The sequence below is a fragment of the Bos mutus genome, chromosome 3 (genome assembly GCF_027580195.1).
Source record: "Bos mutus isolate GX-2022 chromosome 3, NWIPB_WYAK_1.1, whole genome shotgun sequence".
Taxonomy (NCBI): Eukaryota; Metazoa; Chordata; class Mammalia; order Artiodactyla; family Bovidae; genus Bos; species Bos mutus.
In genome coordinates, this window is record NC_091619.1 from 17,826,104 (window position 1) to 17,844,174 (window position 18,071).

At 45.6% G+C, this 18,071-nt stretch overlaps 1 protein-coding gene across 1 annotated transcript; it reads right to left on the bottom strand.

Annotated features, from left to right (window-relative positions):
* Nucleotides 1–10,281: 10,281 nt before the first annotated feature.
* Nucleotides 10,282–13,978, bottom strand: LOC102269352 (protein S100-A7). Its single transcript, XM_005911481.3, has 2 exons — nucleotides 12,441–13,978; nucleotides 10,282–10,446 (listed from the first exon to the last, which is right to left on the bottom strand). Exons 1-2 carry the CDS (start codon nucleotides 12,579–12,581, stop codon nucleotides 10,282–10,284), a joined length of 306 nt encoding a protein of 101 aa, XP_005911543.2. The 5' UTR covers nucleotides 12,582–13,978.
* Between the last annotated feature and the right edge of the window lie 4,093 nt (nucleotides 13,979–18,071).

The window sequence follows — 18,071 nt, forward strand, 5'->3', positions numbered from 1 at the left end:
GGCCGTGGGGAATGCAAGAGCACACCTATGTATGTCTGTGTTATCAAGTAACCACTTGTTCGTAACAGATGCAAACAAGAAAAACCTGGGAAGTCTTTGCCCCTGGAAAATCCACAGGGGCTGGAGCGTGTTGTTGGTGTGGTTTTCTGATTGGCCTCATTGGCCTGTTGGCTCAATGGGGAGAGAGAGTAGGGAGAAAAATAAAATGAAAAGGGGAAAAATCTCCGGAGAGCTTGCAAATAAATTTGGACAGGAAACAGGTGAGTGGTTTGAATTGGATGTACTGTGGGCCATTTGGAATGATACTTACTGATTCTTTATTCTTGGTGACATCTGAAGAGAAGGAGAAGGAAGTTGTTTCTGGAGAATGTTCTTCCACATCCCCCGAATCTACAATTAAAGATGGTGAGGAAGAGAGTTCTTCTTCCCCTAGTCTGGAGACTGGTTTCATTTTAGTTCAGTCGCTCAGTCGTGTGCAACTGTCTGCGACCCCATGAACCGCAGCATGCCAGGCCTCCCTGTCCATCACCAACTCGCAGCGTCCAGCCAAACCCATGTCCATTGAGTCGGTGATGCCATCCAACCATCTCATCCTCTGTCGTCCCCTTCTCCTCCTGCTCTCAATCTTTCCCAGCATCAGGGTCTTTTCAAATGAGTCAGCTCTTCACATCAGGTGGCCAGAGTATTGGAGTTTCAGCTTCAACATCAATCCTTCCAATGAACACTCAGGGCTGATCTCCTTTAGGATGGACTGGTTGGATCTCCTTGCAGTCCAAGGAACTCTCAAGAGTCTTCTCCAACACCACAGTTCAAAAGCATCAATTCTTCTGTGCTCAGCTTTCTTTATAGTCCAACTCTCACATCCATACATAACCACTGGAAAAACCATAGCCTTGACTAGATGGACCTTTGTTGGCAAAGTAATGTCTCTGCTTTTTAATATGCTATCTAGGTTGGTCATAACTTTCCTTCCAAGGAGTAAGCGTCTTTTAATTTCATGGCTGCAATCACCATCTGCAGGGATTTTGGAGCCCAGAAAAATAAAGCCTGACACTGTTTCCACTGTTTCCCCATCTATTTGCCATGGAGACTGGTTTGACTCATATGAAATCCAAGGAACGTTTCAGATGTGTCTGTGTTGTATTCCTTCTTGTACCTCATTGTTCGATTAATTTTTTTTAATTCTACTGAACATTTAAATATTTTTCATTTCTTCTTTTACCTTTATCTCCTTGCTAATTTTATCTAATTAAAATAAGCAGATACAGCCTCCTGACTCAGGCATACGTATTTATGGGGTGGAATATCGCTCTCTCTCTTTTTATTTTTATTTTTATTTTTTTTTTGCCATAGAAGAGTGAGAAGAATGCTGAACATCAGGTCCTTCTGAATTATCTATCTCAGTTATACTTTTCTGTGTATACATAGAAAAAACTTAGGAGATAATTACTGTGGATTACCTCCTAGAGTTACAGATTTCTGTGTATCTGTGCAAGGAAGTAAGGATGGAAGGAGAGAAAAGAATATTCCTTGTGGATTATCTAATACAGTTTCACATTTCTTGTCTGTGAGGGTAAAGGATTCATAGACCCCACATGGGGGCTCACTGTTAAGATGGCTCGTTATGTTGACCTCCCAACAAAGAATAAAATCACAGTGACCCTTGAGATTGACCAAAAATTGCCCAAACGACATTCTGTTTTCTCACTGGTGACTACCTTCTCAAAGCTAAAAGACCACCAGATTCCAGACCTCAGGCTACATGACCACAGGACTCAACTATAGGCTAAAAATTAACCATCCATTCAGAGAACTTTTCATTGGTGGGGTATAAGAAAGACCCCATCAGAAAGGGAGGACACTGGTTCTCCTCAAGGGCCAGTCACCCTCTTGTTTCCCTCTAATTAATTTCCCTTTTCTTGCCTGACTGCCTGGCTCATTCTCTTTTTCTCTGCACTCTCCTTACAATTCTGTTTTATGAGTGAGGAGTATTTCAGCATCTGGCTGTCTCACTTCATCTTCATTTTTCAGTCTTTGGCCTTGTTGGTTGATTCTCTATCTTGGCTCTAGTAAATAGTGCTGCTCTGGATATAGGGGTGCACGAAAAAAAAAATAAGCAGAAGCATGTCTGGGTTTACAAAGAAAAAACAGAAAGAATTGGAATAAAAATAAAAGGAACGTGGGTAGCTTGAATTCTGTCATGCATCCCAAGTACACACTGCACTGAGCTGCTTTCTGCTGTTTCTTTAGTTGGAGTTGGACACACACACAGAAGAATCTATGGAACCTCCAACTCCAGTTGAGAAATGGTGCCCCGAGGTGACCCAGGACCCCCAGGGCTCCAGAGGCTGAGGGACCCCAGGCTCAGTTCCTTCTCAGGCTAGCTGGGACCGTCAGGACCAAGGAGCACCCACAGGGATGCAGAGCTGCAAGGTGACTGCCTACCTGAATGAGCTCTGGGCACCTGTGTCTCCTCCACTCTATTCCCAGGAGCCTAGGACTAGGGAGGGTGGGTCCACCCCAACTTCTCACTACAGCTGATTTTGAACTAGGGATGCTTCCTGATGCCTTTAGGGGGTTGGGAGGGCAGAGCTGGGTCCTGCAGAAGATGAGGAACCCGCCAGTGAGGATCTTCAAAGAGAACATGCTGAAACAGCAGCTCCTGGACTCATACACACAGTGACCCCACAGTGCCCCCCAGCCTCCCTACTAACATAGAGCTGCCAGATGACCCAGCCCAACAATCTCAGGGGCATCTGTGGATGGGGACCTGTGCTCTGGGGAGATGTGCTCAGGGCATCCTCAAATCTGCATAGATTATTACCACCTCTTGTCTCCCACTTTTGTGGTCACATTCAACAGCTGCCCCCAGTGTTTTTGCCAATGTTTCTGAAACACCAGCAAGAGAGTTGGGGACGTGATGGACACACATGCCCTCATCTGCCTCATCTTTTCATCCCAGGCTGCACGTTCACACTTGCTCTTTCCGATCCTTTTCTTTATCATCACCACTGACATCCTCAAAAACTTTCCTCAAGGACATGAGCAGAGAATGTTTTGACATCTGGAAGGAAAAGATCAGGCAGGCAGGTCCAAGGCCTCCCAGGGCAGGAAAGCATCCATATAGCATAGACCAGGGCAGTGCAAACTTCATGGGGGCCCTTCAGCTGCATGGGTCCAGACCTACTGACTTCAGCCTCAACTCCTGCTCAAGTCACTCATGGTGACAAAGCCAGGTTCAATGGTGCAGACCTGAGGTCAGGAGCCAAGGCAATGCTAAGAAAGTGGGGGAAGAGGGCTGCAGACAGATTTCATAGATTTTATATAAGCTCCCAGGATCCGAAGTGCCTATAAGAGAACAGGTCCTCTGGAAGGATAATCATAAAAGGATGGAAAGAGGAGATGGGAAAGGTTTATAAGAAAGAGTCTATGAACCAGAAAAACAAAAAAATTTTTTTAAATACGGAAGAGGAAATAAATGACCTGCATGTTCTTGCTCTCGTTCTCTGAATCTTCATTATCTGCCATCCAGTTTTCTGGTGTCTGAGGGTGGTGGCCATGTGAAGTGGCTATGGGAAAGCAAAGAGGAGATTTAGGGTCAGGATGCAACCTGGAGACTGTAGGTTACGGCTGCGAGACATGTGCTGTGCAGAGATTCGTGACCTCTGGAGGAGAGGATTTTGTTCCAGGGTCAGAGACCAGGCTTGATCACTAGGAGCTTTCTGTGTAATGGAGTTTTATTAAACTATAAAAGAAACAGAGAAAGCTTCTGACATAGACATCAGAACGGGGTAGAAAGAATGCCCACTTGCTAGTTTTTAGCAAGGTGTTACATACGTTTTCAATGCAAAGCAATGCATTATATACTTTTCCAATGCAAAGCAAGGCAGAATATACTTGATCAGTGCAAAGAAATAGGGGAAAACAATAGAATTGGAAAGACTACAGATCTCCTCAAGAAAATTAGACGTACTAAAGGAAGAGTTCATGCAAAGATGGACACAATAAAGAAAGAAATGGTATGGACCTAACAGAAGCAGAAAATATTAATAAGAGCTGGCAAGAATACACAGAAGACTATATAAAAAAGATCTTCATGACCCAGATGACCACAATGGTGTGATCATTCACCTAGAGCCAGACATCCTAGAGTGCAAAGTCAAGTAGGCCTTAGGAAGCATCACTACAAACAAAGCTAGTGGAGGTGATGGAATTCCAGTTGAGCTATTTCAAATCCTGAAAGATGATGCTGTGAAAGTGCTGCACTCAATATGCCAGCAAATTTGGAAAAGTCAGCAGTGGCCACCAGACTGGAAAAGGTCAGTTTTCATTCCAATCCGAAAGAAAGACAATGCCAAAGAATGCTCAAAATACCTCACAATTGCACATATCTCACATGCTAGTAAAGTAATGCTCAAAATTCTCCAAGCCAGGCTTCAACAGTATGTGAACCGAGAACTTCCAGATGCTCAAACTGGATTTGGAAAAGGCAGAGGAACCAGAAAGCAAGTTGCCAACATTTGTTGGATCATAGAAAAATCAAGAGAATTCCAGAAAAATGACTACTTCTGCTTCATTGACTATGATAAAGCCTTTGACTGAGTGGATCACAACAAATGGGAAAATTCTTAGAGAGATGGGAATTCCAGACCACCTTACCTGCCTTCTGAGAAACCTGTATGCAGGTCAAGAAGCAACAGTTAGAACCAGACATGGAACAACAGACTGGTTCCAAACTGGGAAAGGAGTACATCAAGGCTGTATATTGTCACCCTGCTGATTTAACTTATAGGCCGAGTACATCATGCGAAATGCTGGGCTGAATGAACCACAGCTGGAATCAAGATTGCCAGGTGAAATATCAATAACCTTGAATATACAAATGACACCACCCTTATGGTAGAAAGTGAAGAAGAACTAAAGAGCCTCTTGATGAAAGTGAAAGAGAGTGGAAAAGTTGGCTTAAAACTCAACATTCAAAAAATTAGTCATGGCATCCAGTCCCATCATGGTCAATAGATGGGAAATCAATGGAAACAGACTTTATTTTCTTGGGCACCAAGATCACTGCAGATGATGACTGCAGCCATGAAATTAAAAGACACTTGCTTCTTGGAAGAAGTTCAGTTCAGTTCAGTTCAGTCGCTCAGTCATGTCTGACTCTTTGTGACCCCATAGACTGCAGCATGCCAGGTATCCCTGTCCATCACCAATTCCCAGAGCTTGCTCAGACTCATGTGCATCGAGTCAGTGATGCCATTCAACCATCTCATCCTCTGCCGTCCCCTTCTCCTCCTGCCTTCACTTTTATCCCAGCATCAGGGTCTTTTCCAATTAATCTGTTCTTCACATCAGGTGGCCAAAGTATTGGAGTTTCAGCTTCAGCATCAGTCCTCCCAATGAATATTCAGGACTGATTTCCTTTAGGACTGACTGTTTGGATCTCCTTGCAGTCCAAGGGGAGAAGGCATTGGCACCCCACTCCAGTACTCTTGCCTGGAAAATCCTATGGATGGAGGAGCCTGGTGAGCTACAGTCCATGGGATTGCTAAGAGTCGGACACGACTGGGCGACTTCACTGTCACTTTTCACTTTCCTGCATTGGAGAAGGAAATGGCAAGCCACTCCAGTGTTCTTGCCTGGAGAATCCCAGGGATGGGGGAGCCTGGTGGGCTGCTGTCTATGGGGTCACACAGAGTCGGACACGACTGAAGTGACTTAGCAGTAGCAGCAGCAGTCCAAGGGACTCTCAAGAGTCTTCTCCAACAACAAAGTTCAAAAGCATCAATTTTTCAGCCCTCAGCTTTCTTTATAGTCCAACTCTCACATCCATACGTGACTACTGTGATTGTGGTTTTCATTCTGACTGCCCTCTAACAGATAAGGATAGGAGGCTAATGGAGAAAAGTTATGACAAACCTAGACAGCATATTAAAAAGCAGAGATGTTACTTTACTGACTAAGGTCTATCTAGTCAAAGCTATGCTTTTTCCAGTAGTCATGTATGGATGTGAGGGTTGGACCATAAAGGAAGCTGAGCGCTGAAGAATTGATGGTTTTGAACTGCAGTGCTGAAGACTCTTGAGAATCCCTTAGACAGCAAGATCAAACCCGTCATCATCTTTCAAGATTTGAAATAGCTCAACTGGAATTCCATCACCACTAGTTTTGTTCAGTGATACTTCCTAAGGCCCACTTTACTTCACACTCCAGGATGTCTGGCTCTAGGTGAATGATCACACCATCATGGTTATCTGCGTCATGAAGATCTTTTTTGTATAGCTCTTCTGTGTATCGTTGCCACCTCTTAATATTTTCTGCTTCTGTTAAGTCCATACCATTTCTGTCCTTTATTGTGCCCATCTTTGCATGAAATGTTCCCTTGATATCTCTAATTTTCTTGAAGAGACCTCTAGTCTTTCCCATTCTATTGTTTTCCCCTATTTCTTTGCACTGATCAAGTATATTCCGTCTTGCTTTGCATTGGAAAAGTATATAATGCCTTGCTTTTCATTGAAAACGTACGCAACACCTTGCTAAAAACTAGCAAGCGGGCATTCTTTCTACCCTGTTCTATTGTTTTCTGATTCTATTGTTTTCCTCTATTTCTTTGCATTGATCACTGAGGAAGGCTTGCTTAACTCTCCTTGCTATTCTTTGGAACTCTGCATTTTGATGAGTATATTTTTCCTTTTCTCCTTTGCCTTTCACTTCTCTTCTTGTCTCAGCTATTTGTAAGGCCTCTTCAACAACCATTTTGCCTTTTTGCATTTGTTTTCCTTGGGATGGTTTTGATCACTGCCTTCTGTACAATGTTACAGATCTCCGTCCATAGTTCTTCAGGCACACCGTCTATCAGATGAAGTCCCTTTAATCTATTTGTCACTTTTGCTGTATAATTGTAAGGGATTTGATTTATGTCGTACCTGAATGGTCTAGTGGTTTTCCATACTTTCTTCAATTTAAGTCTGAATTTGGCAATAAGGAGTTCATGATCTGAGCCACAGTCAGCTCCTGGTTTTGTTTTTGCTAACTGTATAGAGCTTCTTCATCTTTGGCTGCAAAGAATGTAATCAGATTTCAGAACTGATTATCTGATGGGGTCCACATGTAGAGTTGTCTCTTGTGTTGTTGGAAGAGGGTGTTTGCTATGACCAGTGCGTTCTCTTGGCAAAACTCTGTTAGCCTTTGCCCTGCTTCATTTTGTACTCCAAGGCCCAATTTGCCTGTTATGAGTCGGACACGGCTGAATCAACTTAGCAGCAGCAGCAGCAGCCTGGTGTTTCTTGACTTCCTACTTTTGAATTCCAGTCCCCTATGATGAAAAGGACAACTTTTTTGAGTGTTAGTTCTAAACAGTCTTGTAGGTCTTCATAGACACATTCAACTTCAGCTTCTTCAGAGTTACTGGTTAGAGCATAGACTTGGATCACTGTGATATTGAATGGTTTGCCTTGGAAACGAACAGAGATCATTCTGTCATTTTTGAGACTGCACCCAAGTACTGCATTTCAGACTCTTTTGTTGACTATGAGGGCTACTCCATTTCTTCTCATGGATTCTTGCCCACAGTAGTAGATATAATGGTCATCTGAGTTAAATTTGCCCGTTCCAGTCCATTTTAGTTCACTGATTCCTAAAATGTCAACATTCACTCTTGCCATCTCCTGTTTGACCACTTCCAATTTACCTTGATTCGTAGACCTAACATTCCAGGTTCCTACGCAATATCATTCTTTAGAGCATCACACTTTACTTCCATCACCAGTCAAATCCACAGCTGGGCATTGTTTTCACTTTGGCTCAGCCTCTTCATTCTTTCTGGAGCAATTTCTCTGCTCTTCTGCAGTAGTATATTGGACACCTACTGAGCTGGGGAGTTCATCTTTCAGTGTCATATCTTTTTGCATTTTCATGCTGTTCATGGGGTTCTCAAGGCAAGAATACTGAACTGGTTTGCCATTCCCATCTCCAGTGGACCATGTGATGTTTCAGAATACTCTTGAGAATCCCTTGGACAGCAAGATCAAACCAGTCAAATCTAAAGGAAATCAGTCCTGAATATTTATTTGAAGGACTGACGCTGAAGCTGGAAACTCCAAAACTTTGGCCACCTGATGCGAGGAACTGACTCATTGGGAAAGACCCTGATGCTGGAAAAGATTGAAGGCAGGAGGAGAAGGGAAAGACAGAGATTAAGGTGGTTGGATGGCATCACCGACTCAATGGACATGGGTTTGGATGGACTCCGGGAGTTGGTGATGGACAGGGAGGCCTGGCATGCTGCAGTCCATGGGATCACAGTCAGACACGACTGAGCAACTGAACTGATTGAGCAAGATATGTCATGTAATCTTTAGCTCTGGGCTTAAAAAAAAAAAAAGTTTTATGTGACTAAACAAAGGAATGTAGGGAAAAAGTTTGTCCTTTTCTCCTTCTCGAGGGACCCGGACCCCATTCTCCCCCTTGAGGGCTCCAGACCCCTTCCTCCTTTTCTGGGGCCCTGGACTCCTTATCAACCTACCCAAGACTTAACTCTCTCATTCCCCACTTTTCTTTCAGGAGAATATGGCTGCTGATGGAAAAGGGGTACTTCTCTCATTCTGGAGCTACTTGGATGATTAAATGTATGACTTCTGTGAGTGTGGACAGCCACTAACTCAGTGGACATGCACACATTATTTGGAAAATGACTGGGAAAAAATAAAACTTGATTGATAAAATCTATTTGGAAAGGCAGGATTGAATACAGTCCCCTAAAAGAGTTTGCTTTTAATCAAAAACAAAGTCTCATAGGCGACTTAGTAAGCACAATAACTGCAGCTGTGGATCCTGGGGAGGCAGCGATCTGGGAAGACATGGATGATTTAGCAGAAGCTCAAAACAGGCAGGAGGGTCAAGGGTCCCTATCATGGAAAGCCAGCATGCATTTTAGTGTTTGTTTTTTCCCCATTGGTTAGCTTCTCATTAGTTAAAATGCAGAAGCTCCGTTTCACATCTTTCCTGTTCCTCTCCTTTGCTCTCCTTCATCCAACAAAGAGGATGAGTCAACGGCAGCTCAGTCCATAGTTACTAACCTCCTTTAAGCATACACTCCACCCCATGTTCCCATCAGGAAAAAAAAAACGCTGAGGGATTCCTGAACAGCCTCATCAGTGTCTTGACCCTTTGCCCCTCCAGCTCCCGTGGAGACCTGGTGGAGGAGCTGCCACATGCCTTGGCTGCGGAACAGGCTCTGGGTAGCCTAAAGGTAAGTGCACCTGTCTTTATCTGGGATAAGAGTGTTCCTTCATTTCTTTATTTTTAATTCAGTTGAACACAGTTATAGAAATCTGACAACATGCATTATCACTTATGTATACAATGCCTTGGCAGGGGATATATTGAGGGTAAAACTATTATTAACACAGACCTGATTCAAAAGGACATTTAAAAAGACTGCATCGATTACTACATATAACAGTAGGTATTTTCCTCAGCAGAAATGTTTCCCCTTTGAATAAGAATTTTGTAACTGTTGGTCAAGTTGAAACTCAGAGATCCTACATGAAATAGTCCAGCCCTTCTAACAGGGGTACACTCTGTTTTCTTCTGGGACCATTGGCTTAAAGAGTTTTCATTTTCTGAGGACAAAAATTGCATGCCAGAAGACTTAGCGCACAGAACACAGGATGGTAACAGCCTCACACTTTTCTTCTCTCTAATCACAGGTGCATGGAATAGCCGATATAAACTGTCAATATCCAGGGATAATTCCTCTGCTGAGGAACAACCTAATTGATGAAGGTGGGGAATCTCTTGCCCGCTCTGGCCAGAGAGACACCCTGACCCTGGGTCCCTACAGGCGGTGAGGGCTGGGGGTACAGAGCAAGAGACTGATCTCCCAGGGAAATGCGCTGGCCACATTCCAGTGTCTTCAGAAGCAACTGCATCATTTAGATGGTTGGGATTGTGTGAATGAGGGTGTTTGGAGGTGGGCATGTGTTGAAACCACACAGAGTGATTGTGAATCTGCCTGTCTGTGTATTTCCTCAGGAGATGTTTCCTCTTAGACAATAAACTTGTTAATTTTCTTTGCAAAAACTCTCATCACCGCTGTACACTGGGAAGGAGATTTGCTGGGAAGAATTTGCTCATATACTGGGGAATCTTCAAAGCAGGTAACTGACCATTGTGTATTCTCTCTGAGCTACATGCAGCAACAAAAAGGAGGAAGTAACACAAGTTTCTGGTGAGAAAAGACACTTTATTGTTTCTTGGGTTGTCCGGAGGCCTCTGGGCTCACTGATTTCCCCCAGAACAGAGCTGTGCTCCGTGGCTGTGGTTGTGATAGTCTGTGGCTATGTCTGCCAGCAAGGACAGGAACTCAGAAAAGTCAATCTTCTGGTCTTTATTCTTGTCTTGTTTCTCAAAGATATTGGACAAGTAATCTCTGCCCCTTTTCTCCTGTGGGAAAAAACACAAAACAAGGCAAATTCATCCCCACAAGAGCAATGAGCTGGGAGAAGAGGAAGAGGCAGAGATAGAAAAATGAGGACCCAGCACAGCCCAAAGGTGTCTGGTGTGGCATTGAGGAGGGGAGGTGTGGGATGAGGTAGGGATATTGACATTTCCCTGCAGTTCAACAGACAGTCCTTCCCCAAATGTGAACTTGGATGAGAGACTCACATGGTGAGCAGACTCTGCCCTGAGTTGCCCTGATCAGTGTGCTGGTGGGTGGTCTCCAGCCCCAAAACACCCCCTCAACCCCCTAGAAGGCTGAACCTACCTAAGTTCTGTTCCGGGACTCAAATAAACGCTGTGCTGTGCTCAGTCTGCCTGACTGTTAACGACTCCATGAACTGTAGCCCACCAGGCTCATCTGTCCATGGAGATTCTCCAGGCAAGAATACTGGAGTGGGTTATCTATCCCTTCTCCAGAGGAACTTCCTGACCCAGGAATCAAACCAGGGTCTCCTGTATTACAGGTGGGTTCTTTACCAGTTGAGCTACCAGGGAAGCCCCAAATAAGCCCTGCTGCTGCTGCTGCTGCTAAGTCACTTCAGTTGTGTCCAAATCTGTGCAACCCCATAGACGGCAGCCCACCAGGCTCCCCCATCCCTGGGATTCTCCAGGCAAGAACACTGGAGTGGGTTGCCATTTCCTTCTCCAATGCAGAAAAGTGAAAAGTGAAAGGGAAGTCACTCAGTTGTGTCTGACTCTTAGCAACCCCATGGACTACAGCCTACCAGGTTCCTCCATTCATGGGATTTTCCAGGCAAGAGTAACTACTCATATGTAAATATAACCGAATCACTGTGTTGCATACCTGAAACTAACACTATATTATAACTATATATTATAACTCTATTATTGACTATACTTCAATTAAATCAATAAATAATAAATAAACTCCATCCTTGTCATCGTCAACCTAACCCTCCTCTCCTATTTTCTCTTTTTGGCCTCCAGGATCCTACATGCTTTGAGTTTCCTTTTCTTACTTACCTAACCTCTTTGTTACCTAGTAACCTCTTTTTTTTGGAGAAGGAAATGGCAACCCACTCCAGTGTTCTTGGCTGGAGAATCCCAGGGACGGGGGAGCCTGGTGGGCTGCCATCTATGGGATCGCACAGAGTTGGACACAACTGAAGCGACTTAGCAGCAGCAGCAGCAACCTTTTTTTTTTTTTTTTTTTTTGTAATTCATTCAGAATATTCTAATTGTCGGGTTAAAGCAGGTCAGCAAATTCGTTGTAAAAGGAGGGGTTAAATTCTGTCAGGAGTGCATTTATACAGAAAGCAACCTAGTTGTTCCAGAGGTGAGAGGGATAGGTGGAGGGGCAAGATAGGGGAAGGGGATTAACAGGTACAAACTACTAGGTATAAAAAAAGAGAGAGATAAAAAGATGCAAAGTACAGCATAGAAAATATTACCAATGTGTTCCAACAACTTTGATGGAGTATAATCTATAAAAATATCAAATCACTATGTTGTACGCTTGAACTAACACAACATTGTAAATCAAATATATTTCTAGATAAATAAATAAAATTTTGTTCCTATTAAAAAAATTCTGCCAATGATGGAATTTCTGTCACCTTCCCTCTGATCTCAAGAACCCTGAGGGGAGCCTCTAGAGCCTCTCAAGATCTGAGCAGAAGAGTTTGAGTCTCATACAGAAGCTGGGACAGGCAAGAGGGGACCCGTCACTGCCCTCCAGCTGTAGCACTTTTTGATAACTTATCATCAACTACTTATATGCACACATTTTCCTACTTTGCCACATACATCATCTCTTTACGCCCTGATATAGGTCAGGATAGGAAGTTCTATGATGCCCTTTTGCAGATGAGAAAGTGAGGATCAGAGAATGAGAGGGACTTGTCCAAAGTCACCCAGGAAAGGGTCCTCAGTCATGCCAGGACCCAGTCACCATGGGGGACCTGAACCCCACTCACACAGGCACTGAGGAAGTTGGGGAAGTTATCCTTCATCAGCTGCAGCAGGTCCTCCTTCTCGATGGTGTCATCGGATCCCGAGTATTTGTGAAACAGGTTGATCAAGTCTGTAATGGCCTGCTCAAGCTGAGAGCTGCTCATCTTGGCTTCCAAAGAGCTGCCAGAGAGGAATCAGTGACTTTTGTGTCCTTCCCCCAGGGGAGGGTCCCCAAGTTAGGACACCTGGATGGGGACTGAGCAGCCAGCAAAAGCGTGGCTCATTTGGAGCACAAGAAACTGCTTCTCTGCATGGTGAAAGGAGTAGCTGAGCAGCAGGAGGGCCCGACCAAGCTTGGGGCTGGGTCCCCACAGCTCAGGGTGTGAGTAGGTGAAGGAGATTGGCAGACTCCACTGTGGGGAGGACCACAGCATGTGGAAGCAGAGACGGGGGGGTCAGCCCCAGTAAGAGGACTGAGCCTGAGGTGGGACCCAGCAACCAGAGCTTTTGAATGACCCCACACCCCAAACAGCAGCAAATCCATCTCCTCCAGGTTCAGCATCAGGGTCAGAGTCACAGGGGCAGCACAGTGTCACCTCTGATCTGGTTTGAGCCTCCTGGGCTGCTTCAGGAAGACTCCCTAGAAACCCACCTGGACCATAAAGCAAGCTCTACAATAAGTGGACAGAAATGCAGTCCTGTCCTGAGCCCTGGTGGGGGCCTTCCTGGACCACCCCTGAGAGAGAAAGAGGGACTGGGGATCAGAATCAGCCTGGGGTTGGGAGTGAACAGAAATAGCTGCCCCAGCTCCAGGCTGTTGAGTGGAATGTGGGAGATGGGGGTCCTTCCGATTTTCTGTTACTGGGCACTATGTGCATCTCCAAGGCTTGACCTCATTAAAATAAAGAGAACGTCTGACTTCCCTAAGCAGGTTCTTCCCCCAGCAGTCAGAGGTCTGGGCTGCCCTGGACCCCAGTCAGAGAAACTGGACAGAGCAGCCCTCCCATGCCAGACTTTCCTATGCAGCCAGGACATGACCCTGAGTCACGCGTGTCAGCATCTAAGACAAACCCCACTGCCTTCTGATGTAGGAGAAAGAGCCCACTGTTCTGTCAGTAAGAGGACCCACCCAAGGCTTCTGTCAACGTGGCCAAGACCAGAGCCAAGCCCTGCGTGCAGATGGTCCCTGAGCATTTTCCTGCTGGGAGGAGGTGGGGAGCTCTGGTTGATCAGTCTTTTACCCAGGTCAGGGCAGGACGTCTCACCAGAGTTATGGTGAGTGGGGGTCCCAAGCCTGGGGTTAAGACTTTGGCTGGGGCTCCCACTCTCATCAAGGGTGGGGTCGGTGGGTTTTTTGACCTGATAATCAGGTGAGTCCAGAGAAAGCAAGAAGAGGGGGAGGGTCCTCAGCTCCCACTGGGCACGTGTCCACAAGAGCATCACCGAGGAGCCAGTGGAGGAGCAGGGAGTACTGGTCATCTTGCCACACAGATGGAACCTCAGCATGTTGGCAGCAGAGTCAGGACTGGACCACAGGCTCCTGCATCCCCTCCCAGAGCTGCTTCCCGGCTCCTCCTAGAAAAGGTAGATAGGCCGGAGCAGACTTACCTGATCAGAAGAGATGTCACCAAGGAGATGGACGAGTGAGATGCTCACTGGACAGAGACTGGTCCCTTTATAAGGCTTAGCCGGGAGCTTCCCGGGGCTGGGAGCCCTGCGGCTCTGTTCGCTCTCTGCTTCTTGGAGCATTGCCCCACTCAGGTGGGTGGGCCACACCCAGGAGGGTGTGCCCAGCCTTTCCCATCAGAACCCCAGGACACACTGCACCTCCCAGGATCTTTCCCTAGAGGCTTCTCTGTCCCCTGCTTGATCTGGGGCCAGTGGAGTGTGTGGCAACACGACAGGGATTAGAGTAGAGAAAACTGGATTTCTGGACCTAAGAAAGGTGGAATTTTGGACTCTGAAGGCAGCAAGGTCTCCGTTTTCACTCACTCAGTCCTTCTACAAACTTGTTCTGAGTGTAATAACCACCACTTACTAAGAGCAAAGGCTGTGCCAGGCATCAAGATACTGCTGCCATTGCTGCCTGCTTCATCCTCACCAGCTATGACCTAGATCTGTTGTCTCCAGGTCCGAGTGGAAAATCAGGTTTATAAAGATTTTAAGATACAGCTAGTAGACAGTAGATTCTGGATATGATCCCAGAAAAGCCTATTTCAAAACCTTCTATTAATCCTTCAACTAAATCTCAGAACCTTCCTTCTGGGACTCACAGTCCAGGGGAGTGAAGTAGGTCACCTCACTGCCATCTTCACACCAGATCCTCAGTGGATCCTGGGAGGGAGACAGGTGTCGTGACCGGCAGTGACAGATGAGGGGACACAGAGAAGGCAGTGGGCCTGGCCTTTCTCCTGCTGCTGAGGGGACACTCAGGGTCAGAACCCTGAGTCCTGACTTCACCTCCTCACTCTTGAGTTCCCTTCTCAGCCCTGGGTTGCCTGGGCCACCCGGGCCCCACTGTCTATGTCCAGTGGTGGTGATGACCATGGGATGAGCCTGGAGGCAGAGACTTGGGCAAAGTCTCCTCTTGGACCCTGAGGCTGGCGTCCCCCAAGTCTTCCATAACCTTCCTCCTTCCTCCATGCTAAACAGTCTCTCGGAAGTTGGCGGCCAGGCCCTGGGCTCTGCTGTGTCCCCAGCTGCTGCGGAAAGGCTGGTTCCAGAGCACAAAACAGGAACCTGGAGTCAAGCTGAGGTCTGGGGGCTTCTGGGGACCTGCCCTGCTGACTCACTAGGAGCTCTTGCTCCCCTTGGGACTTCCTCCCATGGAGTGAGGGAGCTGGTTCAGGCATTGGCGTCCCTGGGCTCCTTCCCACTGCTGAGCCCCAGTCAGGGCCTCCCAGCACACAGGCATCCCTATTCACACTACACTCACTTTCTCAGGACCACTCCTCCCTGATTTATTCATTTAACCCATTCTCATCCCCGTTGAGAAACCTCCCAAGAAGAATACACAAGACACTTTGGGCAGGGGAACTGAGACTTAATTCCCTCTTAAAGTCCAACTGTAGCTTTTACATTTTGAACCCTTTCAAAATACTTAAAATTAGTTTTTTAGTATTTAGAGTTAATTCTCCTTTTGTTCCATTCTCAGCTTCAGTTTCAGAGGCTGAGCTATTTATAATCTTAAGCTCCTGGAACACAAATACCTCCGATCTCTTGCAAGGTCCTGCTCTTGTTGTATTTATTTTCCTCTAATGGACAGGGAGGCCTGGCGTGCTGCGATTCATGGGGTCGAAAAGAGTCGGACACGACTGAGCGACTGATCTGATCTGATCTGATCTGAATCTCCATTCCCGTTCCATTCTTCACAAAAAGCATCAATTTCTTCTGTTTATATGAATACATTCTTGCAAATGTGAGTAGTTATTTTGGTCCATGTGCTGTTGATGTTTTTTTATATAGCTCAAACTTACAGAAATATACAGCAAAAATGTATGTACAGCCCAGTAACTTATTTCTACCACCTATAACCTTCCTTAGATCAAAAAATAAAACATGTCTTCCAGCCACCACCCCCTCTTCTCTCTTCTCATGAAAACCACCAGCCAGACTTACATGATTGAAGCTCTCTATTTTCTTTATAGTTTACCATTTAAGCATTTATCAGTATACACTGTAATTTGCCTAATTTCTGAATTTTACATGAATGGAAATATTTTTCTGTGTTCTGTCTGCCTTCTTTAGATCAATAGTAAATTTTTAAGTTTTATCATGTTAGGTCATGTGCTGTGGTTTTTCACTGTTGTGCAGTATTCCTTTGCAAGAAGGTGACTGAGTACCGAAGAACTGATGCTTTTAAACTGTGGTGTTGGAGAAGACTCTTGAGAGTCCCTTGGACTGCAAGGAGATTCAACCAGTCCATTCTGAAGGAGATCAGCCCTGGGATTTCTTTGGAGGGAATGATGCTGAAGCTGAAACTCCAGTACTTTGGCCACCTCATGCGAAGAGTTGACTCATTGGAAAAGACTCTGATGCTGGGAAGGATTGGGGGCAGGAGGAGAAGGGGACGACAGAGGATGAGATGGCTGGATGGCATCACTGACTCGATGGACGTGAGTCTGGGTGAACTCCGGGAGTTGGTGATGGACAGGGAGGCCTGGCGTGTTGTGATTCATGGGGTCGCAAAGAGTCGGACATGACTGAGCGACTGATCTGATCTGATCTGACCATGATTGTCAAAAATTCTGCTTCAGATACTACATACTGTTCACTTTCTTATCTTCCTTTCAGAGTGGTATCCTGCTCAGGTGATCAGAGATTTTGACCTGTGACCTCACGTTCCCCTGGTGTAGCAGCCTCCCTGTCTGATGACTTGTATGCCAGGGGCCCAGGGTGGGCCCTAGTTGTATCTGTGCTGTGCTTAAGGAATGAGAAAGGGGGACTTCCCTGGTGGTCCAGTGGCTAAGACTCCAGGCTCCCAACGCAGGGGGCCTGGGTTCAATCTCTGGTCAGAGAACTAGACCCCACATCTGTATCCCGGTGCAGTCAAATAAACAAATATTTTTTAAAGAAGAGATGAGTCTCAGGACACAGAGCCCAGGTCCTGGGAACCAACTTTGGATCAGTCCTGTTTACTGTCAAAGACAGCAATGTTTTCAACCATTCTCAGCACCCTGGCATCTCCAGTATCACTCACCACCACCAGAAAGGCTATAGGGAATCTTCCAGTGCCTTAACCAAAAATGCCTTTTGGTTAAGCCCAAGGGCTGCTCATCCAAGTCAAATCTAGCTTAAGTCATCTGTAAGGTTTTGGGTCTCCAGAAAGGAAGATTGTTCTGTTCACCCATCCAGGCATTGAGGAATACTAGCTTCTAATAAAAGAACCACTATTTGCGATCAAGCACTGAGCTAGTGGTTTAGTTTCCTAAAGTAGAAGCTTAGATTATTGTTCCCCTGTGTCAGTGGGCAACCTAGTAGGCTGGAGCACTGAGCATTGGAAGCCAAGGGGCAAACTCAAATCACTAGCCTGCCACAGAGCCACAGAGGAGGAGGAAGACCCATGGAAAGTATGGATCTGAGAAAAAGAACAGGATCTTCTGTGAGGCTCAGAGCTGGGCTGGTGCCTCCAGCAAGGAACCCTGGCTGTGTTCTACCCACCAAGCTCCCAGAGCATAGCGGCTCTGCCCAGAATTTCCCATCAGAACCCCAGGACCTACCTGTGCACACTGCACCCAGGCTAACTCATCCTGAACTTTTGCTCCATCACAAGCTCCATGGGACTAGAGTAAAAGGGATGGGAGACAGTGGGTTAGAACAGAGATAAAGGGTTTGCTGAACTCCAGAAACTGTGGCTTTGGGTGTCTGGAAAGGAAGATTGTTTTTATGCATTCATCCAGACATTTGCAGAAATAATAGCCAATAGTACAAGAGCTCCCATTTATGAACAATCTGTACCAAGTACTACGCTAATGATTGAATTTCCTAAAATGCAAACTTAGATTATTAATTTTAGATGCTCCTTCTCTGATATACATATTCAAACATAAAAATTACCCTCTAAGCACTGCTTTTGCTTCATTCCAAAATGAAAAGCTTTTATAAATTGTCTTTTCATTTTCATTTAGTTCAAAATATTTTTTATATTCTCTTGA

Coding starts and splice junctions, on each gene's coding strand:
- LOC102269352 (XM_005911481.3), bottom strand. CDS start 12,581: ATGAGCAGCTCTCAGCTTGAGCAGGCCATTACAGACTTGATCAACCTG. Junction 10,447..12,440: donor CCAACTTCCTCAGTGCCTGT/GTGAGTGGGGTT, acceptor TTTTTCCCACAG/GAGAAAAGGGGCAGAGATTA.